Source organism: Centruroides sculpturatus, unplaced genomic scaffold, assembly GCF_000671375.1.
Source record: "Centruroides sculpturatus isolate CEXI.00-Female unplaced genomic scaffold, Cexi_2.0 scaffold270, whole genome shotgun sequence".
NCBI lineage: Eukaryota > Metazoa > Arthropoda > Arachnida > Scorpiones > Buthidae > Centruroides > Centruroides sculpturatus.
In genome coordinates, this window is record NW_019384480.1 from 388,642 (window position 1) to 411,597 (window position 22,956).

The 22,956-nt window shown below is 31.9% G+C and overlaps 2 protein-coding genes and 1 long non-coding RNA gene across 6 annotated transcripts in view; 1 reads left to right on the forward strand and 2 right to left on the reverse strand.

Moving 5' to 3' along the window:
* Positions 1-3,307: 3,307 nt before the first annotated feature.
* Positions 3,308-7,761, reverse strand: LOC111621433 (prolyl endopeptidase FAP-like). Its single transcript, XM_023363577.1, has 12 exons — positions 7,628-7,761; positions 5,705-5,831; positions 5,477-5,626; positions 5,304-5,383; positions 5,012-5,238; positions 4,845-4,943; positions 4,692-4,767; positions 4,228-4,422; positions 4,010-4,167; positions 3,792-3,929; positions 3,519-3,592; positions 3,308-3,448 (listed from the first exon to the last, which is right to left on the reverse strand). The coding sequence occupies exons 1-12, from the start codon at positions 7,759-7,761 to the stop codon at positions 3,326-3,328; spliced, it is 1,581 nt and encodes a 526-aa protein (XP_023219345.1). The 3' UTR covers positions 3,308-3,325.
* A 570-nt stretch (positions 7,762-8,331) lies between these two features.
* Positions 8,332-16,912, forward strand: LOC111621425. Its single transcript, XR_002756073.1, has 3 exons — positions 8,332-8,659; positions 16,549-16,727; positions 16,824-16,912. It is a non-coding gene; the product is annotated as an uncharacterized LOC111621425 (long non-coding RNA).
* Positions 11,946-22,956, reverse strand: part of LOC111621423 (inactive dipeptidyl peptidase 10-like) — a 37,965-nt gene continuing 26,954 nt past the window's right edge. For 3 of the 4 annotated variants that reach the window (XM_023363557.1, XM_023363556.1, XM_023363559.1), the window contains 20 exons: positions 18,522-18,636; positions 16,666-16,764; positions 16,505-16,599; positions 16,157-16,231; positions 16,031-16,083; positions 15,667-15,760; positions 15,467-15,590; positions 15,221-15,390; positions 15,052-15,152; positions 14,343-14,469; positions 14,115-14,264; positions 13,941-14,020; positions 13,649-13,875; positions 13,482-13,580; positions 13,329-13,404; positions 12,865-13,059; positions 12,647-12,804; positions 12,429-12,566; positions 12,157-12,230; positions 11,946-12,086 (listed from right to left, as the gene is read on the reverse strand). In XM_023363557.1, the coding sequence (XP_023219325.1) occupies positions 11,964-12,086; positions 12,157-12,230; positions 12,429-12,566; positions 12,647-12,804; positions 12,865-13,059; positions 13,329-13,404; positions 13,482-13,580; positions 13,649-13,875; positions 13,941-14,020; positions 14,115-14,264; positions 14,343-14,469; positions 15,052-15,152; positions 15,221-15,390; positions 15,467-15,590; positions 15,667-15,760; positions 16,031-16,083; positions 16,157-16,231; positions 16,505-16,599; positions 16,666-16,764; positions 18,522-18,636 (2,373 nt within the window). In that variant the 3' untranslated portion in view covers positions 11,946-11,963. Of the gene's footprint in view, positions 12,087-12,156; positions 12,231-12,428; positions 12,567-12,646; positions 12,805-12,864; positions 13,060-13,328; positions 13,405-13,481; positions 13,581-13,648; positions 13,876-13,940; positions 14,021-14,114; positions 14,265-14,342; positions 14,470-15,051; positions 15,153-15,220; positions 15,391-15,466; positions 15,591-15,666; positions 15,761-16,030; positions 16,084-16,156; positions 16,232-16,504; positions 16,600-16,665; positions 16,765-18,521; positions 18,637-21,700; positions 22,334-22,956 lie in introns of those variants that run through there. The other variant, XM_023363558.1, reaches the window with a different exon arrangement.

The following is a 22,956-nucleotide window of genomic DNA, read 5'->3' on the forward strand; positions in this document are numbered from 1 at the left end:
GTGAATGGTTATTTTCAAGTAAGCGTTAAGAAATAAGTAAATTTATGCACATGAAGATAATTTATGGTGTAAAAATTTATATTTTAAAAACTCGTTTAAGGATTATTCGTGACTCCATCAAGCAATGCAGAGAACAGACAACAATAAACCCATTATTAAATCCATTCTTGGATTAAGTTCTATCTGCATTATGTAGCTCCTTTGTATAAATAAATAACAAAAGGCTAAAGTAAAGTATCACGTGGTCCGAGTAGTGACAGCTCGGTGAATAATCGACTCTACTCTAAGATTAATAACTGGAAATATTATTCTGCTTGTCAAAACTTCCAACGTGGTAGAAATAATGATCTTTTTCTTTTTCCTTCTTTATTTCTATCTGTATCATATTGTGCGTGACGCTCTCTATATATAAAGCCTAAATATTAATTGAAGCCCGCTAAATCGTGTAATAATAATAGAAGTCGCCCGATAGGAGAACGTGTTAAGTGAAGAACTTAAATGTAGACATTTGAAGACCTCCCAAATACGATGTTTCTAAATCCCTTTTACAGGTCACGGATTATAAATTTCCGAGTTTCTCCATAGGGAATACATCGCTAGAAATGCTCGACTTAACAAAATCAACGTTGCTCTTCATGTTTGTTTGCTTTTTATCCAACTCGAATACGTGATTTTAATGCTTGACTTGCAATCTACAGGAACTCGAATGCGTTACGAAACGTATTTATCCCGATCGGTTCGTCTATTTCTTTAGGAAGGAAAGCTTTATAATTTGTGGGATTAGCATCTCTTTTATCCGTCAGTGACGCTGTTTATAGTATCAAAATCCATACTTCCTGGAAAATGGGGAGTTAGGTCGGAATTACAGTTAATCATGACCCAGGCGCCATGGCTTGTCAATGAAACGTTTTTGACCGGATCCTGTCATTACAGGAGACGTGCGGTCAGTCCACAAAGAAGACCGACTTCACTACTTGGGGAGTCATAACACAGGTACCGAACTCTATTAGTGGGAAAGCGTTTACGGGCCTTCCTGTATGCTCCTTTTCTAACTTGTGGTTAACTTCACCGGGCCTTAAATAAAGGTTACGTGTCACTGTTTGTGCCAGTTGAGGGATGCGAGTTCAAAACTAGGAAAATTAGCGTAATTAGCAGGCTTATTCCTCTTCCAAAACTTGTTGTGTGGGATGGCTTTCTTCTTTTCGTCCCCTGACAGCCTCTCGTGTTTACCGCTCTATGCCGTAAACAGAATGCATTGGGTGGCCAAATTATACTCCAACGTAAATTATTATTATTATTAATAGAAATAAAAATGCAATGTTATATCGTAGTTTTTTTATAAATAAGAATTCATTGTCGTCAATGTGTAATCGTAAATTTCCAGTATAATCGGTATAGAGTGGCTTTCAAACGAGTAGTGCCATCTATCGATAAGAAAATTGTTATAATTAATTACAAATTCGGATAAGAGATGGCAGCATGAACGAATTTTTAAATATTTCAAATTTGACGCATTTATATATCAAATTATTTCATTGGTTAAAGTTTTAAGTGTTGCCATTACGACCAGAATTTTTTTTCTCCTCCCAAATTTTTTTTCTTTGAATCACGAATTCATATTAACATTCCCGACGGTGGTGAAAATATCACGGTAAAACTAACATCACCTCGATCCTATATAATAGGAGTTATACCGAAATGACAGTTTATTAGAAATAACTGCGTACGACTTTCTAACGACCAGAGATGAAATGACAGGCGAAACACCAAGATAAGGAAATGTGTGCACGATTTCCTTTCTGGCCTAACTCTAATAACAGACTAAACTATTATAAGGTGGACAGTCGGGGCGGTAAAGGGGAGAAGTTGTCATTTGACCCAACCTTCTGGGTATAGGTAATCCTTGTCTCTGAAAATTATATCCATGCCGCTACAAAATGATTGGTTACACCCGGATCTGAGTTCGGTTTGACGGTCTCCCCGTTTCTGCCTTTGTAATAAGTTTGTAACGGCATATCTTCGGAATATCCTCCTGTTTTCTTAATTAATATTAAGATTTGTTCGGCATCTATTATTTGGTCGTCGTAGCCGAGACTTAATGGTTTTGTATAGCTGATGGAATTTTGATTCCTTCCTCCTATGTCCCCGATACATTACGGGATTCACAGCTTTCTTAAGTACATCTGCACGAGAAACAGATCTAACTCTTCATCATATTTACCTTACTATCCTCAATTTTCTCCGCCTCTCGTTCCTATTTTTCTCTGTTCTATGTCCCATTACAATTTCTTTTTTTCTTACACTAAGCACTAGCGTTTCGACCTTTGTAGGGAGGGACTTATATCATCTTCCACACGTTTCTTTCCTTGACATTCCGGATTTCTCTCATCAATATTCTCACCAGAATGCTTTTCTCTCGAAAGCTTTTAAAGATTTTCTAGATTAATGTCTACAAATCCTATTTACGGACAATTGAATTGTCGACGAAGCACTTTCATTTCTATATAATGCATCCGGACAATTCCAAATTTTTGTCATTTAAGACTTATCACACGAATCATCACAATCCGATAACTTATATATATAGGCCTATAGCCTATATATTTTTTTTTAACGTAAAATTTTCAAAATGAATCATCTCAAAGACATTAATAAAACATGTAATTTTTATTAATTTTTTCCAGAATATTTCAAACACGCATATTAAAAAAATTCTTCAAATAAATTCCGTATTCAACTTCACTTTTAATATTCTGTGAAATTTTTAAAGGAGATCTTTTGTTTATTTATTTTGAGCAGTTTTTTCTTCTTCTTTAAGGTTAAAAAGTTTCTCGATCGTTCCTTTTATATTTATTATGTGCTACGAAGTTTTTACTTTTTTGTCATCTTAAGGTTTTTTAACGCACTTTTCGAGTGCTTTTGATGATCTAAATGTGCCCGACATTTTAAAAGGACGAATAGAAAAAAGATTGTGCTGTAAACAATAGTTAGGAAAAAAGATAAGAGGAAAAGAATTTGCGTAATTATATATATATATATATATATGTATGTATGTATATAAATATATACACAAAATGTATAACGTCTTTTACCCTCTTACGTGACCAATCACTATTGCCGTTATAGATTAGTAAGATTTGTGTGAGATAAATAATAATAATGGAAAAATGCATAAAGTGTGAGTGGGTTGGTAAAGTAAGTTTTCGGTCACACATCTCGCCAGAAAACGGTGTGGTTTTCTTCTACAAAAACTTCCAATTTTTGTCGGTAGATGGCGACACCAACCACAGCGAGGAACATTTTATTGTTTTTTTTTATCTCTTCACTACCTGTTACTTTTGCTGCTAACGCTGCTGTCGATATGAAAACACTGCTGTAAAAATTCTTCCATAGTCCAATAGAAATGCTTTCTAACGTTTTTCAAATCGTGGTTTTCATCTGGATACAACTAGAGGGAGAAAAATAGTATAAGAAAACGGAAAGATATATAAATAATTTATTGACTTTTAGTATATTACCTGCGAACGGAAAGTTACTCCTTCCCTAGATAACGCTTTCATTAACATCATGGAATGTTGCAGATGAATGAATTCTAAATTTAAAAATAAATAAATAAATAAGGTTTTATATTAGTAACATTTAAAGAAATCAGATGGCGCCAGTGTAGAATCGACCTTTTTTTTTCTTTTGTTGACGTGTATTGTGATTGATATTTAGGTTATCGGTTGCGTAACTATCGCATTTACAATTTTCGAATAGAAAGACGAAAAAAGAAAGGAATTTGAGCATACCATCGGCCGTGCCGTGAATTAAGAGGAACTTTTTTCCTTTAAACAGATGCGCCTTTCTGGAAATGTCAGTCTTTTCGTATCCAATAAGATTTCCGGGAGATTTCGGCATTTTCATGTATCTTTCCGCGTAGAATGCATCTGCAAAGCGACATTTACTTATAAAGTAGTTAACATAGGACAGATGAGGCTGGAGTAGAGATATTTGACGCGATCCTTACCGTGATAAACCCAATTGGTAACGGGTGCCACGGAGATGGCACAGTCGAAAACAGTTTCTTCTTTGATAAGAGCCAGAGCGCTAGCGTAACCGCCGTAGCCCCAACCCCAAATAACGATGTTGTCCCCGTTAACGAAAGGAAGATGATCTTTCAAGTACCTGAAAATTTGTTAGAAGTGAGCAATTGGTGTGAAGGAGAAGAAAGATGATGTCACCTACCTGGTCACGGTTATGTAATCTTCGACTTCTACAATTCCGAGCTGTCCGTATACTTGGTGTAATCTTTTGTTTCCTTGGAAACCGCTTCCTCTTCCATCAATCCAGACGTAGAGGAAATTTTTTTTGCTAGCGAGGTAAATGCCCCAATGCAGTTGAAATTTTTCGGAAACGGTCTGGCTTCCAGGACTTCCGTCTCTGACAAATTTATTTCCCGTTTTTAATATTTAAACACACGAATTTTATTCAATTTCTCTTGTTTTTTTTCAACGTAATAAATGCAGTTTTTCGTTAAAAACTAATGAAAAACTTCCTGTATATTTATTGATAGGGAATTCTCTTAGGGATATAAAAAAGAGATTTATGATAGATTTTCTTTATATGTAGGGTTTGCATGTTATTGGGTTATATATTAAAATATGATATATTTTTCGGTTAAAAAAGGAAATTTATTTTAATAAACTTACATATTTATTATCAGGGGATATTTAATAATTTCGTCATCACGTAGACCCGGAGGCAAAAACATTCTGACGTTAGCATCTGCATAAAAAAGATTATCCAACAAACGTGTATCCAAATTTCTATATTTATTTAAGAAAAATAGGCACAGAACTCACTATAATCATCCTTGAGCGGGACTTGAAAGGTTCTTATTTGAGGAAATGCCCTTTTCTTTAAAATATCCCTAAAATTGTCGTTTCTATCCAAAACCTTAACTGTCAAAAGATACTCTCTTTAACGTCTCACTCAATACTTTACGCTATTCAAAAGAGTATGATCTTACCTAAAAAATTATCGTAAGTTTGTCTGATCTCCGTCTTGGGTAAATCGGGGCCCAGACATTGTAATATATAATATTTACCATTAGGACTGAATTCGACGTCGTTATACAAACATTGCTTGTCTAGATTGCAGGTTAAGCACTCTTCTTTCCATCCTGCGCTTTCGTCCTCTCTAACACGTACTAAATGACGCTCTCCCGGTTTATTTAGCAATGTGGTGACAATATATCTACATTGAAAAGTCGATAATGAGTAGAAATCCAAAGCAGCTTTCAAGCCAGTAAAGTATCTTACACAGTGTTATTCTCTTCGTCATACGCCGCTATTCTAGTGACGTCGAATTTTCCGTGTGTCAAAAAATCCTTTCTTCCGTTCTAAAATTTAATAAATTGAAAGAAAAAGAAAGAAAAAAAAATTCACTTTTTCGACATTCTCCGGTCTGTTTTCTACGTTTCTAGAGTACCCACTTCTACGTTAATTTTTGCCACGTGCCAGAAATCTCCGGCTTCTCCGTCTGCCACTGGATGTCGAAGGAAGTAGTGCCTCTTATCGCTAGTAAATAAAGGGGCTTCGTTCGTTTCCACCCATCCTTCACCGGAACTGTCAACTTGCAATATCTGAAAAGGGAATAGAAACTCGAAACACATTACAAAAATTAAATTTCAGGTAATAGAAAAAAGCAGGAAGATCCTTACTTTTTTGCAAGACCAGTTACTTTTCTCGCTGCAGATGCTGATTATAGAAGTATTTTGCCATCTTGCTAACCAATTGATCGAGAGACTCTCGTTGTCTATCCATTTCACTGATGTAACGTAATATTCTCTGTGGAAAAATAAATAAATAAGTAAAAATAAATTATTTCTTTGATAAGAGTTTATTTTACATTCAAATGAATTTCTTATCTTCGGCCATAATGATAAAAATATACGAGAATCCAGTATAAAAATTATACACTAAGTTGAAAGAATGTCACTAATTAATCGTGTGATCGATTATAAATTAAATCGCTTTATTTTATATTTATAAAAGTATTGGATTTATTGAACTATGAAAAGGTCTATATAAAATATTAATATATAAATANTGCCTGATATACATGGGTTTTTGAGTGTGTGCAACTCGTAAACTAAGTTTTTATATTGTATAAATAAATATTTTATATATAGATGATATTATGGCATATAAACTCGCTCGCTTTACTCTAAAAGAATACTATATTTTCCGCATTAATTTACTAGATTATGAATGAATATTTCTTACAATTTTCTTATTTTTAATGAAATTTCTTTATTCGAGTATCGATTTTTGCTTATATAAAATGAATATCTCTTTATACTTATAGCTTTAAATTAGGCAAAATATTCATTATAAAAGAATTAAGCATAAAATCAGCATTAGTGAGAAGTTCGAACTCCCTACAGAATATACTCAATTATTTTTCCTAATTAAGCGATTTTCAGATAAGAATAAAGGCTTATTATTATTTCTAAATCGAGTAAAAACATTCATATTATTAATTAGGATAGTTAAAAATTATTTTATGTTATTTTAGTACACGAATATCTATCGAGTTATTGAGTCTATATGTGTAATTTATGGACCATTAATAACTTAAAATTAACAAGCATGTTATAAAAATGTCTTTTATAAGATATAAATTCTATGCAAATTACATAGCCCAAGGATCCGTTTATAAAAATAAAACGTTAATGATGTTAATCTGACCGTAGGATCTTTTAATAAAACAAAGTTTTACGCGTAGAAATTTGACATGGAAGGGAAGACTTATTTAATAAAATGAATCGGGCAACCGTTATGATAAAAAGGTAGCTGATGTATATAAAATATGGAATAAATAAGTACAAGTAATTCCAGTTAGAAACGTGGATCTGATACTCGTGCTATTAGTTTGATGATTTTGCGCGACGCCCCAAAACGTCACGTATCATTCACGGTTAGTAATTAATAAAATGATTATAAAAATGATTAATCTTCATTAAATGTTATTAAACCCGTCCTAACGGCACAAAAATAACCAATAGTTTTGATTTTTAAATTAAAAAAATCATTACAAAGATAGGAAAATTGCGTGGCATCAACCATCGTGTTTTTTTCCTTCCTTCCACTAAATTACAAAATTACTTGAAATACGCAAATATTCCATTTAACTGTTTTAATGATATTTGAAGGTATTATTATTATTATTTTCTTGGTTTTTTTTTTATTTTATTTTAAAAGTTTTAAGCTTTAAAACTGTATAAACAGACAAAGAATAAAGCGTTTTAATGAATCAATAACAAGAGAGAATTTCATTCATAATCGTGTTTAAGAAAAAAACAAGAATGAAAGGGAAATATTCTTTGTGACTTTTGTATATTTAAAGTTAATTTAATATCTTAAATAAACAAATATTTTTTAAAAACATCGACGCGTTATAACGTTTGAAAAAAAATATAGTCTATAAAAAGCGTCATTTATTTACAATGTTGCAAAAACTCTATTGTTATGTCACAGAGGAAGATCGTGTTAATTCTATGATAGATGCGCGTGTCGCCTACAAAATTGTTCAATATAAACAGATGTTGAACACATGAAACACAAACAACTCCTTCTGTCACCTTTTGTTAGAAGTTGACATCAAAGACAGGCCCCAAGGGCTCTTCGGGACAGGTGAGTGGGCGGGGTTTACACCCCGTGTCGGAGGAAGAGCGTATACGCCCACTTCTCTGTAATAGGGCGTGTAGTTCCACATCCGGGTCCAATCACCTGTGTCGTGGCATTCCTTCGCTGCTACCTGGAGACCAAAGGTGATTTGATTGGCGAGGAATTCTGCGGTGTCGGCGCTCGTTTCGATAATACCTCCGACGTCACGCTCGATTCTACGAAACGTGACGTCAAGCGCCGAAATTACACCAATAGGACTCTTTCTCGTCTAATTATTTACATTCCAATTTTTTTCTGCACAGGGATATTTTAGTGTCGGCCATTTTAGCATCGATTTAATAAGCGTAGATTAAAGCATTTAAATTTTAGTAATGAAAAAATTTATATTCGTTCGTAAGCATTCTAATGGACGAAGTAGTCGAACTCTTTAAAAAATTTCATACATTTTTTATTACTTAATGAAATGTAGAGTTGTATAAAACAAAATAGAAATTTAAATAGTGCTTTGTCTTTTAAAATGTCTAAAACAAAAAAAGAAATTTATAAAATGTCTTTCTTCGGAAGTTCAGAATTAGATATTAAGCAAAATTCATAATATATTTTGCCACATAACGAATTTTTCGGAATATTTTCTTATTATACCATCATTAAAGCTCACTTTTCATAACCCAAAAGTAACATAAGAATAATTTATATACGTTGATGAAGCGCAAACATAGAAATTGATTAACTGTTTACACAACAATAAAATAATAAAAACCGAGGATCTATCAACAATCCGAAGCTATGAAATGGCAGGCCTTAAATTGTACCACTGTTTTCTCTAGTAATTCGATAGGCAAGTGTCTTGTGTATCCATTGTACACATGCATTCATCACTGGCGAATTTGAAAAACTGGGTTTTGTAGTCAAATTCTGTTGGATCCTTGACTTTTTTCAACTCGTAATACAGAATATGCTGTTATAGAGTGAATGGTTATTTTCAAGTAAGCGTTAAGAAATAAGTAAATTTATGCACATGAAGATAATTTATGGTGTAAAAATTTATATTTTAAAAACTCGTTTAAGGATTATTCGTGACTCCATCAAGCAATGCAGAGAACAGACAACAATAAACCCATTATTAAATCCATTCTTGGATTAAGTTCTATCTGCATTATGTAGCTCCTTTGTATAAATAAATAACAAAAGGCTAAAGTAAAGTATCACGTGGTCCGAGTAGTGACAGCTCGGTGAATAATCGACTCTACTCTAAGATTAATAACTGGAAATATTATTCTGCTTGTCAAAACTTCCAACGTGGTAGAAATAATGATCTTTTTCTTTTTCCTTCTTTATTTCTATCTGTATCATATTGTGCGTGACGCTCTCTATATATAAAGCCTAAATATTAATTGAAGCCCGCTAAATCGTGTAATAATAATAGAAGTCGCCCGATAGGAGAACGTGTTAAGTGAAGAACTTAAATGTAGACATTTGAAGACCTCCCAAATACGATGTTTCTAAATCCCTTTTACAGGTCACGGATTATAAATTTCCGAGTTTCTCCATAGGGAATACATCGCTAGAAATGCTCGACTTAACAAAATCAACGTTGCTCTTCATGTTTGTTTGCTTTTTATCCAACTCGAATACGTGATTTTAATGCTTGACTTGCAATCTACAGGAACTCGAATGCGTTACGAAACGTATTTATCCCGATCGGTTCGTCTATTTCTTTAGGAAGGAAAGCTTTATAATTTGTGGGATTAGCATCTCTTTTATCCGTCAGTGACGCTGTTTATAGTATCAAAATCCATACTTCCTGGAAAATGGGGAGTTAGGTCGGAATTACAGTTAATCATGACCCAGGCGCCATGGCTTGTCAATGAAACGTTTTTGACCGGATCCTGTCATTACAGGAGACGTGCGGTCAGTCCACAAAGAAGACCGACTTCACTACTTGGGGAGTCATAACACAGGTACCGAACTCTATTAGTGGGAAAGCGTTTACGGGCCTTCCTGTATGCTCCTTTTCTAACTTGTGGTTAACTTCACCGGGCCTTAAATAAAGGTTACGTGTCACTGTTTGTGCCAGTTGAGGGATGCGAGTTCAAAACTAGGAAAATTAGCGTAATTAGCAGGCTTATTCCTCTTCCAAAACTTGCTGTGTGGGATGGCTTTCTTCTTTTCGTCCCCTGACAGCCTCTCGTGTTTACCGCTCTATGCCGTAAACAGAATGCATTGGGTGGCCAAATTATATTCGAACGTAAATTATTATTATTATAAATAGAAATAAAAATGCAATATTATATCGTAGTTTTTTTATAAATAAGAATTCATTGTCGTCAATGTGTAATCGTAAATTTCCAGTATAATCGGTATAGAGTGGCTTTCAAACGAGTAGTGCCATCTATCGATAAGAAAATTGTTATAATTAATTACAAATTCGGATAAGAGATGGCAGCATGAACGAATTTTTAAATATTTCAAATTTGACGCATTTATATATCAAATTATTTCATTGGTTAAAGTTTTAAGTGTTGCCATTACGACCAGAATTTTTTTTTCCTCCCAAATTTTTTTTTCTTTGGATCACGAATTCATATTAACATTCCCGACGGTGGTGAAAATATCACGGTAAAACTAACATCACCTCGATCCTATATAATAGGAGTTATACCGAAATGACAGTTTATTAGAAATAACTGCGTACGACTTTCTAACGACCAGAGATGAAATGACAGGCGAAACACCAAGATAAGGAAATGTGTGCACGATTTCCTTTCTGGCCTAACTCTAATAACAGACTAAACTATTATAAGGTGGACAGTCGGGGCGGTAAAGGGGAGAAGTTGTCATTTGACCCAACCTTCTGGGTATAGGTAATCCTTGTCTCTGAAAATTATATCCATGCCGCTACAAAATGATTGGTTACACCCGGATCTGAGTTCGGTTTGACGGTCTCCCCGTTTCTGCCTTTGTAATAAGTTTGTAACGGCATATCTTCGGAATATCCTCCTGTTTTCTTAATTAATATTAAGATTTGTTCGGCATCTATTATTTGGTCGTCGTAGCCGAGACTTAATGGTTTTGTATAGCTGATGGAATTTTGATTCCTTCCTCCTATGTCCCCGATACATTACGGGATTCACAGCTTTCTTAAGTACATCTGCACGAGAAACAGATCTAACTCTTCATCATATTTACCTTACTATCCTCAATTTTCTCCGCCTCTCGTTCCTATTTTTCTCTGTTCTATGTCCCATTACAATTTCTTTTTTTCTTACACTAAGCACTAGCGTTTCGACCTTTGTAGGGAGGGACTTATATCATCTTCCACACGTTTCTTTCCTTGACATTCCGGATTTCTCTCATCAATATTCTCACCAGAATGCTTTTCTCTCGAAAGCTTTTAAAGATTTTCTAGATTAATGTCTACAAATCCTATTTACGGACAATTGAATTGTCGACGAAGCACTTTCATTTCTATATAATGCATCCGGACAATTCCAAATTTTTGTCATTTAAGACTATCACACGAATCATCACAATCCGATAACTTATATATATAGGCCTATAGCCTATATATTTTTTTTTAACGTAAAATTTTCAAAATGAATCATCTCAAAGACATTAATAAAACATGTAATTTTTATTAATTTTTTCCAGAATATTTCAAACACGCATATTAAAAAAATTCTTCAAATAAATTCCGTATTCAACTTCACTTTTAATATTCTGTGAAATTTTTAAAGGAGATCTTTTGTTTATTTATTTTGAGCAGTTTTTTCTTCTTCTTTAAGGTTAAAAAGTTTCTCGATCGTTCCTTTTATATTTATTATGTGCTACGAAGTTTTTACTTTTTTGTCATCTTAAGGTTTTTTAACGCACTTTTCGAGTGCTTTTGATGATCTAAATGTGCCCGACATTTTAAAAGGACGAATAGAAAAAAGATTGTGCTGTAAACAATAGTTAGGAAAAAAGATAAGAGGAAAAGAATTTGCGTAATTATATATATATATATGTATGTATGTATGTATATAAATATATACACAAAATGTATAACGTCTTTTACCCTCTTACGTGACCAATCACTATTGCCGTTATAGATTAGTAAGATTTGTGTGAGATAAATAATAATAATGGAAAAATGCATAAAGTGTGAGTGGGTTGGTAAAGTAAGTTTTCGGTCACACATCTCGCCAGAAAACGGTGTGGTTTTCTTCTACAAAAACTTCCAATTTTTGTCGGTAGATGGCGACACCAACCACAGCGAGGAACATTTTATTGTTTTTTTTTATCTCTTCACTACCTGTTACTTTTGCTGCTAACGCTGCTGTCGATATGAAAACACTGCTGTAAAAATTCTTCCATAGTCCAATAGAAATGCTTTCTAACGTTTTTCAAATCGTGGTTTTCATCTGGATACAACTAGAGGGAGAAAAATAGTATAAGAAAACGGAAAGATATATAAATAATTTATTGACTTTTAGTATATTACCTGCGAACGGAAAGTTACTCCTTCCCTAGATAACGCTTTCATTAACATCATGGAATGTTGCAGATGAATGAATTCTAAATTTAAAAATAAATAAATAAATAAGGTTTTATATTAGTAACATTTAAAGAAATCAGATGGCGCCAGTGTAGAATCGACTTTTTTTTTTCTTTGTTGACGTGTATTGTGATTGATATTTAGGTTATCGGTTGCGTAACTATCGCATTTACAATTTTCGAATAGAAAGACGAAAAAAGAAAGGAATTTGAGCATACCATCGGCCGTGCCGTGAATTAAGAGGAACTTTTTTCCTTTAAACAGATGCGCCTTTCTGGAAATGTCAGTCTTTTCGTATCCAATAAGATTTCCGGGAGATTTCGGCATTTTCATGTATCTTTCCGCGTAGAATGCATCTGCAAAGCGACATTTACTTATAAAGTAGTTAACATAGGACAGATGAGGCTGGAGTAGAGATATTTGACGCGATCCTTACCGTGATAAACCCAATTGGTAACGGGTGCCACGGAGATGGCACAGTCGAAAACAGTTTCTTCTTTGATAAGAGCCAGAGCGCTAGCGTAACCGCCGTAGCCCCAACCCCAAATAACGATGTTGTCCCCGTTAACGAAAGGAAGATGATCTTTCAAGTACCTGAAAATTTGTTAGAAGTGAGCAATTGGTGTGAAGGAGAAGAAAGATGATGTCACCTACCTGGTCACGGTTATGTAATCTTCGACTTCTACAATTCCGAGCTGTCCGTATACTTGGTGTAATCTTTTGTTTCCTTGGAAACCGCTTCCTCTTCCATCAATCCAGACGTAGAGGAAATTTTTTTTGCTAGCGAGGTAAATGCCCCAATGCAGTTGAAATTTTTCGGAAACGGTCTGGCTTCCAGGACTTCCGTCTCTGACAAATTTATTTCCCGTTTTTAATATTTAAACACACGAATTTTATTCAATTTCTCTTGTTTTTTTTCAACGTAATAAATGCAGTTTTTCGTTAAAAACTAATGAAAAACTTCCTGTATATTTATTGATAGGGAATTCTCTTAGGGATATAAAAAAGAGATTTATGATAGATTTTCTTTATATGTAGGGTTTGCATGTTATTGGGTTATATATTAAAATATGATATATTTTTCGGTTAAAAAAGGAAATTTATTTTAATAAACTTACATATTTATTATCAGGGGATATTTAATAATTTCGTCATCACGTAGACCCGGAGGCAAAAACATTCTGACGTTAGCATCTGCATAAAAAAGATTATCCAACAAACGTGTATCCAAATTTCTATATTTATTTAAGAAAAATAGGCACAGAACTCACTATAATCATCCTTGAGCGGGACTTGAAAGGTTCTTATTTGAGGAAATGCCCTTTTCTTTAAAATATCCCTAAAATTGTCGTTTCTATCCAAAACCTTAACTGTCAAAAGATACTCTCTTTAACGTCTCACTCAATACTTTACGCTATTCAAAAGAGTATGATCTTACCTAAAAAATTATCGTAAGTTTGTCTGATCTCCGTCTTGGGTAAATCGGGGCCCAGACATTGTAATATATAATATTTACCATTAGGACTGAATTCGACGTCGTTATACAAACATTGCTTGTCTAGATTGCAGGTTAAGCACTCTTCTTTCCATCCTGCGCTTTCGTCCTCTCTAACACGTACTAAATGACGCTCTCCCGGTTTATTTAGCAATGTGGTGACAATATATCTACATTGAAAAGTCGATAATGAGTAGAAATCCAAAGCAGCTTTCAAGCCAGTAAAGTATCTTACACAGTGTTATTCTCTTCGTCATACGCCGCTATTCTAGTGACGTCGAATTTTCCGTGTGTCAAAAAATCCTTTCTTCCGTTCTAAAATTTAATAAATTGAAAGAAAAAGAAAGAAAAAAAAAATTCACTTTTTCGACATTCTCCGGTCTGTTTTCTACGTTTCTAGAGTACCCACTTCTACGTTAATTTTTGCCACGTGCCAGAAATCTCCGGCTTCTCCGTCTGCCACTGGATGTCGAAGGAAGTAGTGCCTCTTATCGCTAGTAAATAAAGGGGCTTCGTTCGTTTCCACCCATCCTTCACCGGAACTGTCAACTTGCAATATCTGAAAAGGGAATAGAAACTCGAAACACATTACAAAAATTAAATTTCAGGTAATAGAAAAAAGCAGGAAGATCCTTACTTTTTTGCAAGACCAGTTACTTTTCTCGCTGCAGATGCTGATTATAGAAGTATTTTGCCATCTTGCTAACCAATTGATCGAGAGACTCTCGTTGTCTATCCATTTCACTGATGTAACGTAATATTCTCTGTGGAAAAATAAATAAATAAGTAAAAATAAATTATTTCTTTGATAAGAGTTTATTTTACATTCAAACGAATTTCTTATCTTCGGCCATAATGATAAAAATATACGAGAATCCAGTATAAAAATTATACACTAAGTTGAAAGAATGTCACTAATTAATCGTGTGATCGATTATAAATTAAATCGCTTTATTTTATATTTATAAAAGTATTGGATTTATTGAACTATGAAAAGGTCTATATAAAATATTAATATATAAATATAAAAAAAATATATATAAAGAAATATGATTGTAACAGAAAAAAAGGGAGAAGAAAGGTGAGAGAGAGAGAGAGAGAGAGAGACTCTTTTGATTCTTCTTCCTTTTAATATGAAAAGAAAAAATGGAAGAAAACAAAAGAGAATAGAAGAATTTGAAATTTGAAAAGTCGAAAATCCACATAAAAATAGAATTCGAAGTATTGTTGTGCAGCCAACTTCCTTATTCCAATGCGAATATTTTGTGTAAATTGTCAAATATGTAAAATTACATATAAATATAAATATATATATATACTTTTTAATATAAAAATAAAACACTTACATATTGGAATATTCTTTTGGAGGTGTTATTTGTTTGGTAACGAATTTTTCCTTTCGTAAAAGAGCTACGAAGAGCGTAACTTTGGGAATTTTTGTGCCCGCCTAAAACGATTAATTTCCGATATAAAACTCGGTGTGACGAAACAATTAACGACTGACGTAACTCTCACCTTGGGATAACGGATTCCCGCTAAACTGGGATAGATATTATTTATATTTTCGAAGGATCCATACAGCGTATACTCGAAAGGCTTTATGAGAGTATCGTTGAAAGTAGCGTAACATAATTTGGTCCCGTCCTTTGACCACCAAAGGGCATTATTGCTATGAAAGATCTCGTCTATTTAAATAAAATGATAAATATTACGCTAAGGAAAGAATTTTAAGGCAAGAATTTTAAGGCAAAGATAACTTACGTTCGTACAACCAATCGGGAATTCCATTATATACAAGTCCATCGCTTTCGGTATTCGTTATCTGCCACGGTTTGCTTTGTTTTATTTTTTGCAAGTAAAAAATATTATTATTTTGTACATATATCTGGAAAAAATAGACAATTCTTATCTAATTAATTAACTGTGCGTGTATAAATTATACATAAAATACAATGGCTTACGAATTGATTTCCTTTTGGACCCCAAGAGACGAATTGCAATTTTTCGTTAAGAAAGGCAGAATTGTTTCCGTTGTTAGGGAATCTGTATTCGGTTCTGTAAATATAAATAGCGCAGAGTTAATGTCCCTCACCGTTTGACGTTTTAATTCTTCCTTCTTTAATGTTAGAAAATGCTTCTTTTCTAGGAGATTTAATGCTTCTAGAAACTCAGATGGTCGGTTAGTTTTTCCATGACACCATGTTTCTAAGATGTATGGACCGAGATGGGAGAGATTGGGAAAATGTGATGCGTTGCTTAGCAACTCCATCACATGTTCTCGGTGAATAGACTACGAGTATTGGGAAGAGAATTCGGAATACTCACTGGTTGATGAGATCATAAATGATATAGTTGGCCGTGTAGGAATATTTATAAACCTGTAAAGATATTTAGCGTGTTTTATAACCAAAAAATTTTTATTTTATCCTATGAAAAATAACAGCTACTAACCTTGGTAAATTGAGGAGTAAGGATAATGTATTTCTTATCGCTGGAGATTTTGTAGTGGAAGGCGTTGAGCCGTTTCTGTAAAGGAAAAAAAGGAAAAAAAGGAAGCAACTATCAGATTTATCTAGATAAGAGGATGTCAGGATTTTTACCCTTATAGATATACGACAAATTGCAAATAATGTGATATGAGTTACATCAAATGGGATATAAAATATTGGGTGCAACAAATCTATTTAAAGCATTCGTCAAAGTTTTCTATTTTATCTTCGTCTATATAAGATATATTTAAGTCTATCGTTTGGTTATGTATAAAAATATTTAATAAGAAATTTAAAAAATAAAACTTACAAAAGTAGGATTAGGCATCAAAATTGTCTTATCTCTCTTTTCAGCATTATAAACCACAAGATTACCATAAAAATCCCGAAATACCAGCTCTTCACCTGGAAGATTTTCAAACTTAAAGTATAAAAGAGAAAAAAATAAAATTTAATTGATGCAGCTCTTACCAGAAATCCATGTTCCATTGAAGTATCTTGGCTCTAAATCTCCACTGATGATCTCTTCTAAGGTAAAACGAGGATTTTTAACTCGAGTATTCTCAATTCCTGGAATTAAATAAGGAAGATAATTACCTGTATGTTTTCTATTTATATAAATATGTCAGATATGATGAGACAAAACAAGAATAGATAGACGTCATTCGTCTCTATATCTTGTTGACAGAGTCAATAAAAGGAGAAGATAACACTCTTGGCTTTTATCCATATCCATAAAATATTCATGTTTGTTGATTTTTGTCATGCTAAGTACTAAGAGAATTTTTATTCGATTAAAAATAATTAATCATCGTTAATGACATAAAAAATTAAGGTATTTATTAAGAATAAAACATTTTTCGTTTATAAATATTTATTATTCGTTAAGCCAATGTAAGGCATTATATTATATCAAATGATTATCTTCGAGGAAAGAAGAAAAAGAAAATAAAAAGAGAAAAAAGATAAAAAGAGAAGGGGAAAGAGAGAAGAATATTCCCTTTTTTAACGAGAAGTAAGATTAAAAGTTTTGTTAACATAAATCCAATGGGGACGGGGAACATTTTAAATTTAAATAAGCAAAAAAAAAAAAAAATTGTGTTGATATAAATGTAAGAAAAGCTTTTTCTTCTCCCTCTTTTTTTATTTTAAAATAGTTTCCTTTAAGAAAAAGCATCAGCACGAGATTCTGATAAAGATAAAATTTTCTTTTTCCGAATAAAGACAAGCAATTACAGTAGTTTTTCTTTATTTTATTATTATTTTTTTCTGTTTTCCTTCTTCGAATATTTAAGTATTTCTTCCTATTTAACAGTTCTTCCGGGAATATTGCGATTTTATCGTTGGGACGAAGTTCTCACGGATGATTCTCCGTTGAAGAAAAGAATTCACTCAATAAGAAAAGATTTTCCTTCTACAAATTGAACAGAAATACACCCTTGATTAGTTCCAAACATCATCGCAATTATTCCGAATATTTTATTTTAGTATGCTTTTTTTTTAATTGTTTAAATTTCTAGCGACGATTTCCAATCTTCTTACTTCATTAATTAATCTACAGTTAAAATTCTAATGGTAAAAAGATAAACCGGAGAAGGAATAAAAATTGTATGAGTAAATAACAAATAAGTTATATTTAATTTTCCATAATGCAAGTTGATTGAATGTAAACGTTGATGAGTTTAGTCAAGTTTAGATGGTTGAAAGAGCTAGGTTTATCTTCCAAGTTTCATATATATAATTGCGGAAAATGTTATAAATTAATTAATAGCGGATACTCATTTTACGTACAGCAATAACAATTACAGAGAGGATGGGAATAATTTAACATAAATAAGGCAATTTTAAATCGACAATATTTAAAATTCGGATAAAATAATTTAATTAGAGAATATTTGCTGATTAAACTCATTGGATGAAGTATAACGAACCATTTAATTCGAATAATTTCATAAAATATTAATTATAAATTAAGCTTCGTATTCTATTCCGGCTCTACAAAGCCTTTCAGTTTATTAATATATACATTTCTACTTGTAAAAGTTTATGTAGAATGTTGTTTCAATCATTACACGAGTTAAATTATTAAAATAAACTCTATTCCTTTCTTAAATTCTAAAAAAAAATCTTGTTTACTTCTAACAAGTAAGAAAATATAATTGATTATTAGCAACTCCTGTTATACAACTTTCCCTTTAAGCAACCAACTTCGGCAGAGAAGTCAGCATTACAGGAAAAAATCTTTTTCTAAATTTAATTATGAAAATCTCTAGATTTTTATTTTTAAAATGGAATTCTTATAATATCGTAGTGTATATGAATAGTACCTGGTGTAAGTAAGAAGATTGCTGTTACAATAAGCGAACAAACTATTGCAATAACAAGTAAAGCAATGCAGATTCCTCTCCAGTTACGCTGATCTGGATCGGCAGATACTAGTTCCTATAAAAAGAAAAAGAGTAATAAATAAAATAGATAAGAAAATTTTAATCATAGATTTACAATCCACTTAAAGATATATCCACAAATTAAATTTAAACGCGTGTTATAAAGCAAACCGAGGGTGTGTTATAGCTAATTACATGACAATATGTTACCTGTTCTAAGCTGATAAACAATGCGAAAAGCATCCTTGCGGTGAAATTAATTTAAACTGATAAGGAGAGATGGAGAGGGAGAGGAGGAAAAATATGATTTACAAAACGAAATATGAAATTTTTATTATTTAGATTTTATATCCAATATTTATTCGAGCAAATCACATAAACAAAGATGCAAAAGGTTCACTAAATAGAATTGATGTGGCAATACACACTCTCATCTGAGTCCATTAAAGAGAGAAGAGGAAAAATCATTTAAGAATATTTTCTACTAAAAAATATTGAAATTTCCAACAAAATTGTATTAAAATTTACATTTCTGCAAAGTTTTTTCCCTTTATTCCTTTAAAAGAATTCATTTAATTATATATAAATATATATATATTTTTTCCTCTCTGTATATTAAATTTTTCAATCTAAACTTTGTTATATTTGCAATAAACTAATTCCTCCAACTAATTTGTTGTTACGCCGCAATAATTTTCTTAATACCTATTTATAAATTAATTTTTAATATTTCAAAATAATAAAAATAACAATAATTTAAATATGAAAGAAGAAATAAAATTTTTTCTTAGAAGTTTTATTATTAATTTCGAACAAACAATTAATGTCTGTTGCACGAAACTAAGAAAAATAATTATATTCACTCCTACCTGATTATACCTGTCCACTTATAAAAGATAAATAGAAAATAATTAAAGAGTGATGTTTAAAAAAAAAGAAAAAAATATGAAATAAATTAACTTTCTGAATAAATAATTACATTATAATATATTTTTAGGGATTTTCAATTAGAAAGTAACATCAAAAGATTCTTAATGATGAAAACAAGAGTGTTGGCTGTTTTAGAATAGAATCATTTATTATTAGAAGTTGACAGATCAAAACTTCCTTTTTACAACTATTCTTTCATGAAGTAAAATTTTATTCATTAATTTCCTGATTTTTATCAAGTAAAATTGATAATTTAACTTTCAGGATATTGTTTAGCTTCTACAGTAAAAAAAAAAAGGAGAGGATCTATCTCTTCCATTTTCCAATTAAAGTTAAGCAGATAGCATTTCTTACGTGTAGGAAATCTCCGGATTGTAAATTTCATCTGTGACATTAATTTTTTTTTAGTAAATAAACGAGCTAAATTAAATTTAAAATATAAAACTTTTATACTTTTAAAATGACTGAGAAAATTATACAAATTCATTTATATGAGATTTTACTAGCTTCAGTTCTACCAACGATTGCCTAAAGCCTTTAAACAAGTCGATCCTATCCACTAATGATGCAGAAAATGAAGAAAACTCAGTTAATTGTCTTCCCTTTCCTCCACTTTGGTTATAATTGCAACATATATCCTCTCCAACTGCATTAGTAACATTGAAAAATCATTTAAATAACAAATCCATAAAGAAAAAAAAAAAAAAGAAAAATTGTTTTATTCTAAGAGATCAAAATTGAATTCTTTCTCACGCTTTTTCTGATTCTTCGGGGATAAATTTAGTAGAAAAAATAAATAAATTCTGCAAGAACTTATCATCGAGAAAATGCAATCTGAGCCTGAATAATAAGAAATTAAAGTGTATAGCTAAGCAAAAAAGTGAATTCTAAAGGATGCTTCTCTCAGGTAATTCTCTAGAGATATCACGTGATAGTCAAAGCGAATTCTCCCTTTTTACCACTCTTTTTTTTAATATTTTTTTTCTATTTTTATGACAGCGTATCAGAATATGGTTAGGGGATATCGAGTTTAAAATCCCTTTGGAATGTTTTCTGTCCATTTTTATAAAAAATACTCACAATGGATGGTTGGAAAATACCATTTTTTACATTTGCCCCCCGCAAAGAATCTTTCAAACTTTTAGAATTTTGTAGTTTAAATATTGAGTTGCTTCGGGTTGTTTATTTATAACGCAATACATACACTTAGGTACGAATATTTACAAGAAAGAATTTCTTATTTTATTTTAAAGATCTATTCCATTTAATCATTCATGTAAAGTTTAAACATAAAATTTATTATTTCTAATAATACAAAAGTCTTTTTCTATCATTTGTAAATAGAAAAGAGAGATATAATGTTTCAATTGGAAGATATTTGAGAATATTTATCAACTAACATATAATATATATTTTTTAAATTAATATTTTATACTTTAAATACATTTTATTCTCTTTTTAACTAAAGATTTATGTTTTTGGATAATTTAAAATATTATTTTTGAGATAAATATTAAATTCAGCTATACAACTTTTATAATTGTATATAAACAAGATCTGGGAAGTTTTATATTAAGAAAAATTGAAGGAAAATCGAGTGAAAATCTTGTTAATTAAAATTTAATTTTGAATTTATATAAAAGAGAGAATTAAAGTGAGATATTTCAACGTTTAAACGAGTAAAATAACATATTAAAAAGAAGTTTTACGGTCAGATTACTTGTTACAGCTGCAACACATTGGAAGAATGTGCACGGATTCGAAGGCATCTCTACTTCAATAAATTGAAAAATACTCGAGAAATTTTACATTAAACAAGCAAGATTTAAATGAAAAAATTCCCTCTCAATACTTAATAAAATCACATTTTATCAATTCTAAAACCTAATTAATTTACTTTAAAATCGTTTATTCCTTTTTCTACGTTTATTATTATTTTACAATATTTTCCATTTTATATACTAGAATCTTTGGAAAAAAATAAAATAAAATATATCCGAGCTACTAAACAATATTAATGCATTTTGGCAATCACCCAAGTAGAACAGTAAGAGCAACGGACTAGAATGTAGGAACCAAGGTCGAGGACCGTCGACGTAGATTATTTTTTTGAATTCCTTTCATAAAGCTAAAAAATCTTTTATGAAAAAACGAGATAAAGAGAGGAGAAAGGAGGGAAATTAACTCACCGACATCTCTTGTTTTTTCTCAGGATTGTTAACGGTGGAAGTCTTTCTATCGGTTGCCATCAATAGAGAGTTTATATATATAAAGGTGGAACCGGTGGACAATAGGACGACATAGCAATTCGCTTGTCGACCTCTCTCTCCCTCTACAGATTCTCTGCACTATCCACTTGGTGACGTGTACAAGTAACAGAACGGGAGAAGTTGAAGACGGCGGAGCAACTATCGATCGAAACTGCACAGACTGTAGCGACATTCTCATGCTATATCAATTTTAGAAATTATAAATTGTACACCGTCCTCACTTAAATGCTTATTAGCTAATTTATTACAAATGGCACCGTCTCCGACCGTGTCATGTCGAGAAATGAAGGACGGAGATGCGGCTATTTTATTGATTCAATTACGTTTCTTCTAATTACGCTTCCTTAATTTCCTCTTCTTAAAGTAAAGCCGAGTTGTACGTGACTCCGTTACGCGCTTAACTCACTTTACAACTTGTTTTCATTTAGTAAAACAAATAATTGCCATACGTGAAGATTTCTCCTTCTTAACAGGTTACGAGTGGGAAATTACTTTTCGTTTCTGGTAATGAACTTTCATAAATTCTTCTGCTTTACCTTTTTCTCTTACTTGTTAGTTTATACCGCTAGAAACATGTACCTGGTTGAAAAATCTCCAGAGAATTCCAGCAGTTTCCTATTCATTCGATATTACTTTGGAGAATTGACCCAATCCTGAGGGTGTAATAAAGTATAATTTATTAAATTTAATAGAGAAAAATCTCTTTTAAAAATTCTAAATATTCGGGGATTTATATCCCCGGACTTCGCTGTTTTCGCTTTAAATAGTAAGGTAAATACTAAACAATTTTCAAAGCCGGTAAGCAAAGAAATTGTTTACTTGTTTACATCAGAAGTTGCATAACAAAAACCCTTTTAGCAAACTCTGTATGCGGAGAGCTTCTCTAATATATTATATGACATAAAATACTGCAAACAGGATAAAAGAAGAGTAAATAATTACGATTCCATCAGCGTGTTGGTGTTTGTTCATTGACCTGCGAGTTTACCTGTACACAGGTACACATACTTCTACCTACCCCTGTATAAATGATGTCTGCCAATTTCCACTTATAATTGTTCTGCGACTAAGTCTGTATTATTTCATAATTATTTCATACGACACGATAATGATGATTTATATTACTCGATTCCACAGACGTTCTCTTCGATTACACACGTTTAAATTTACTTTCA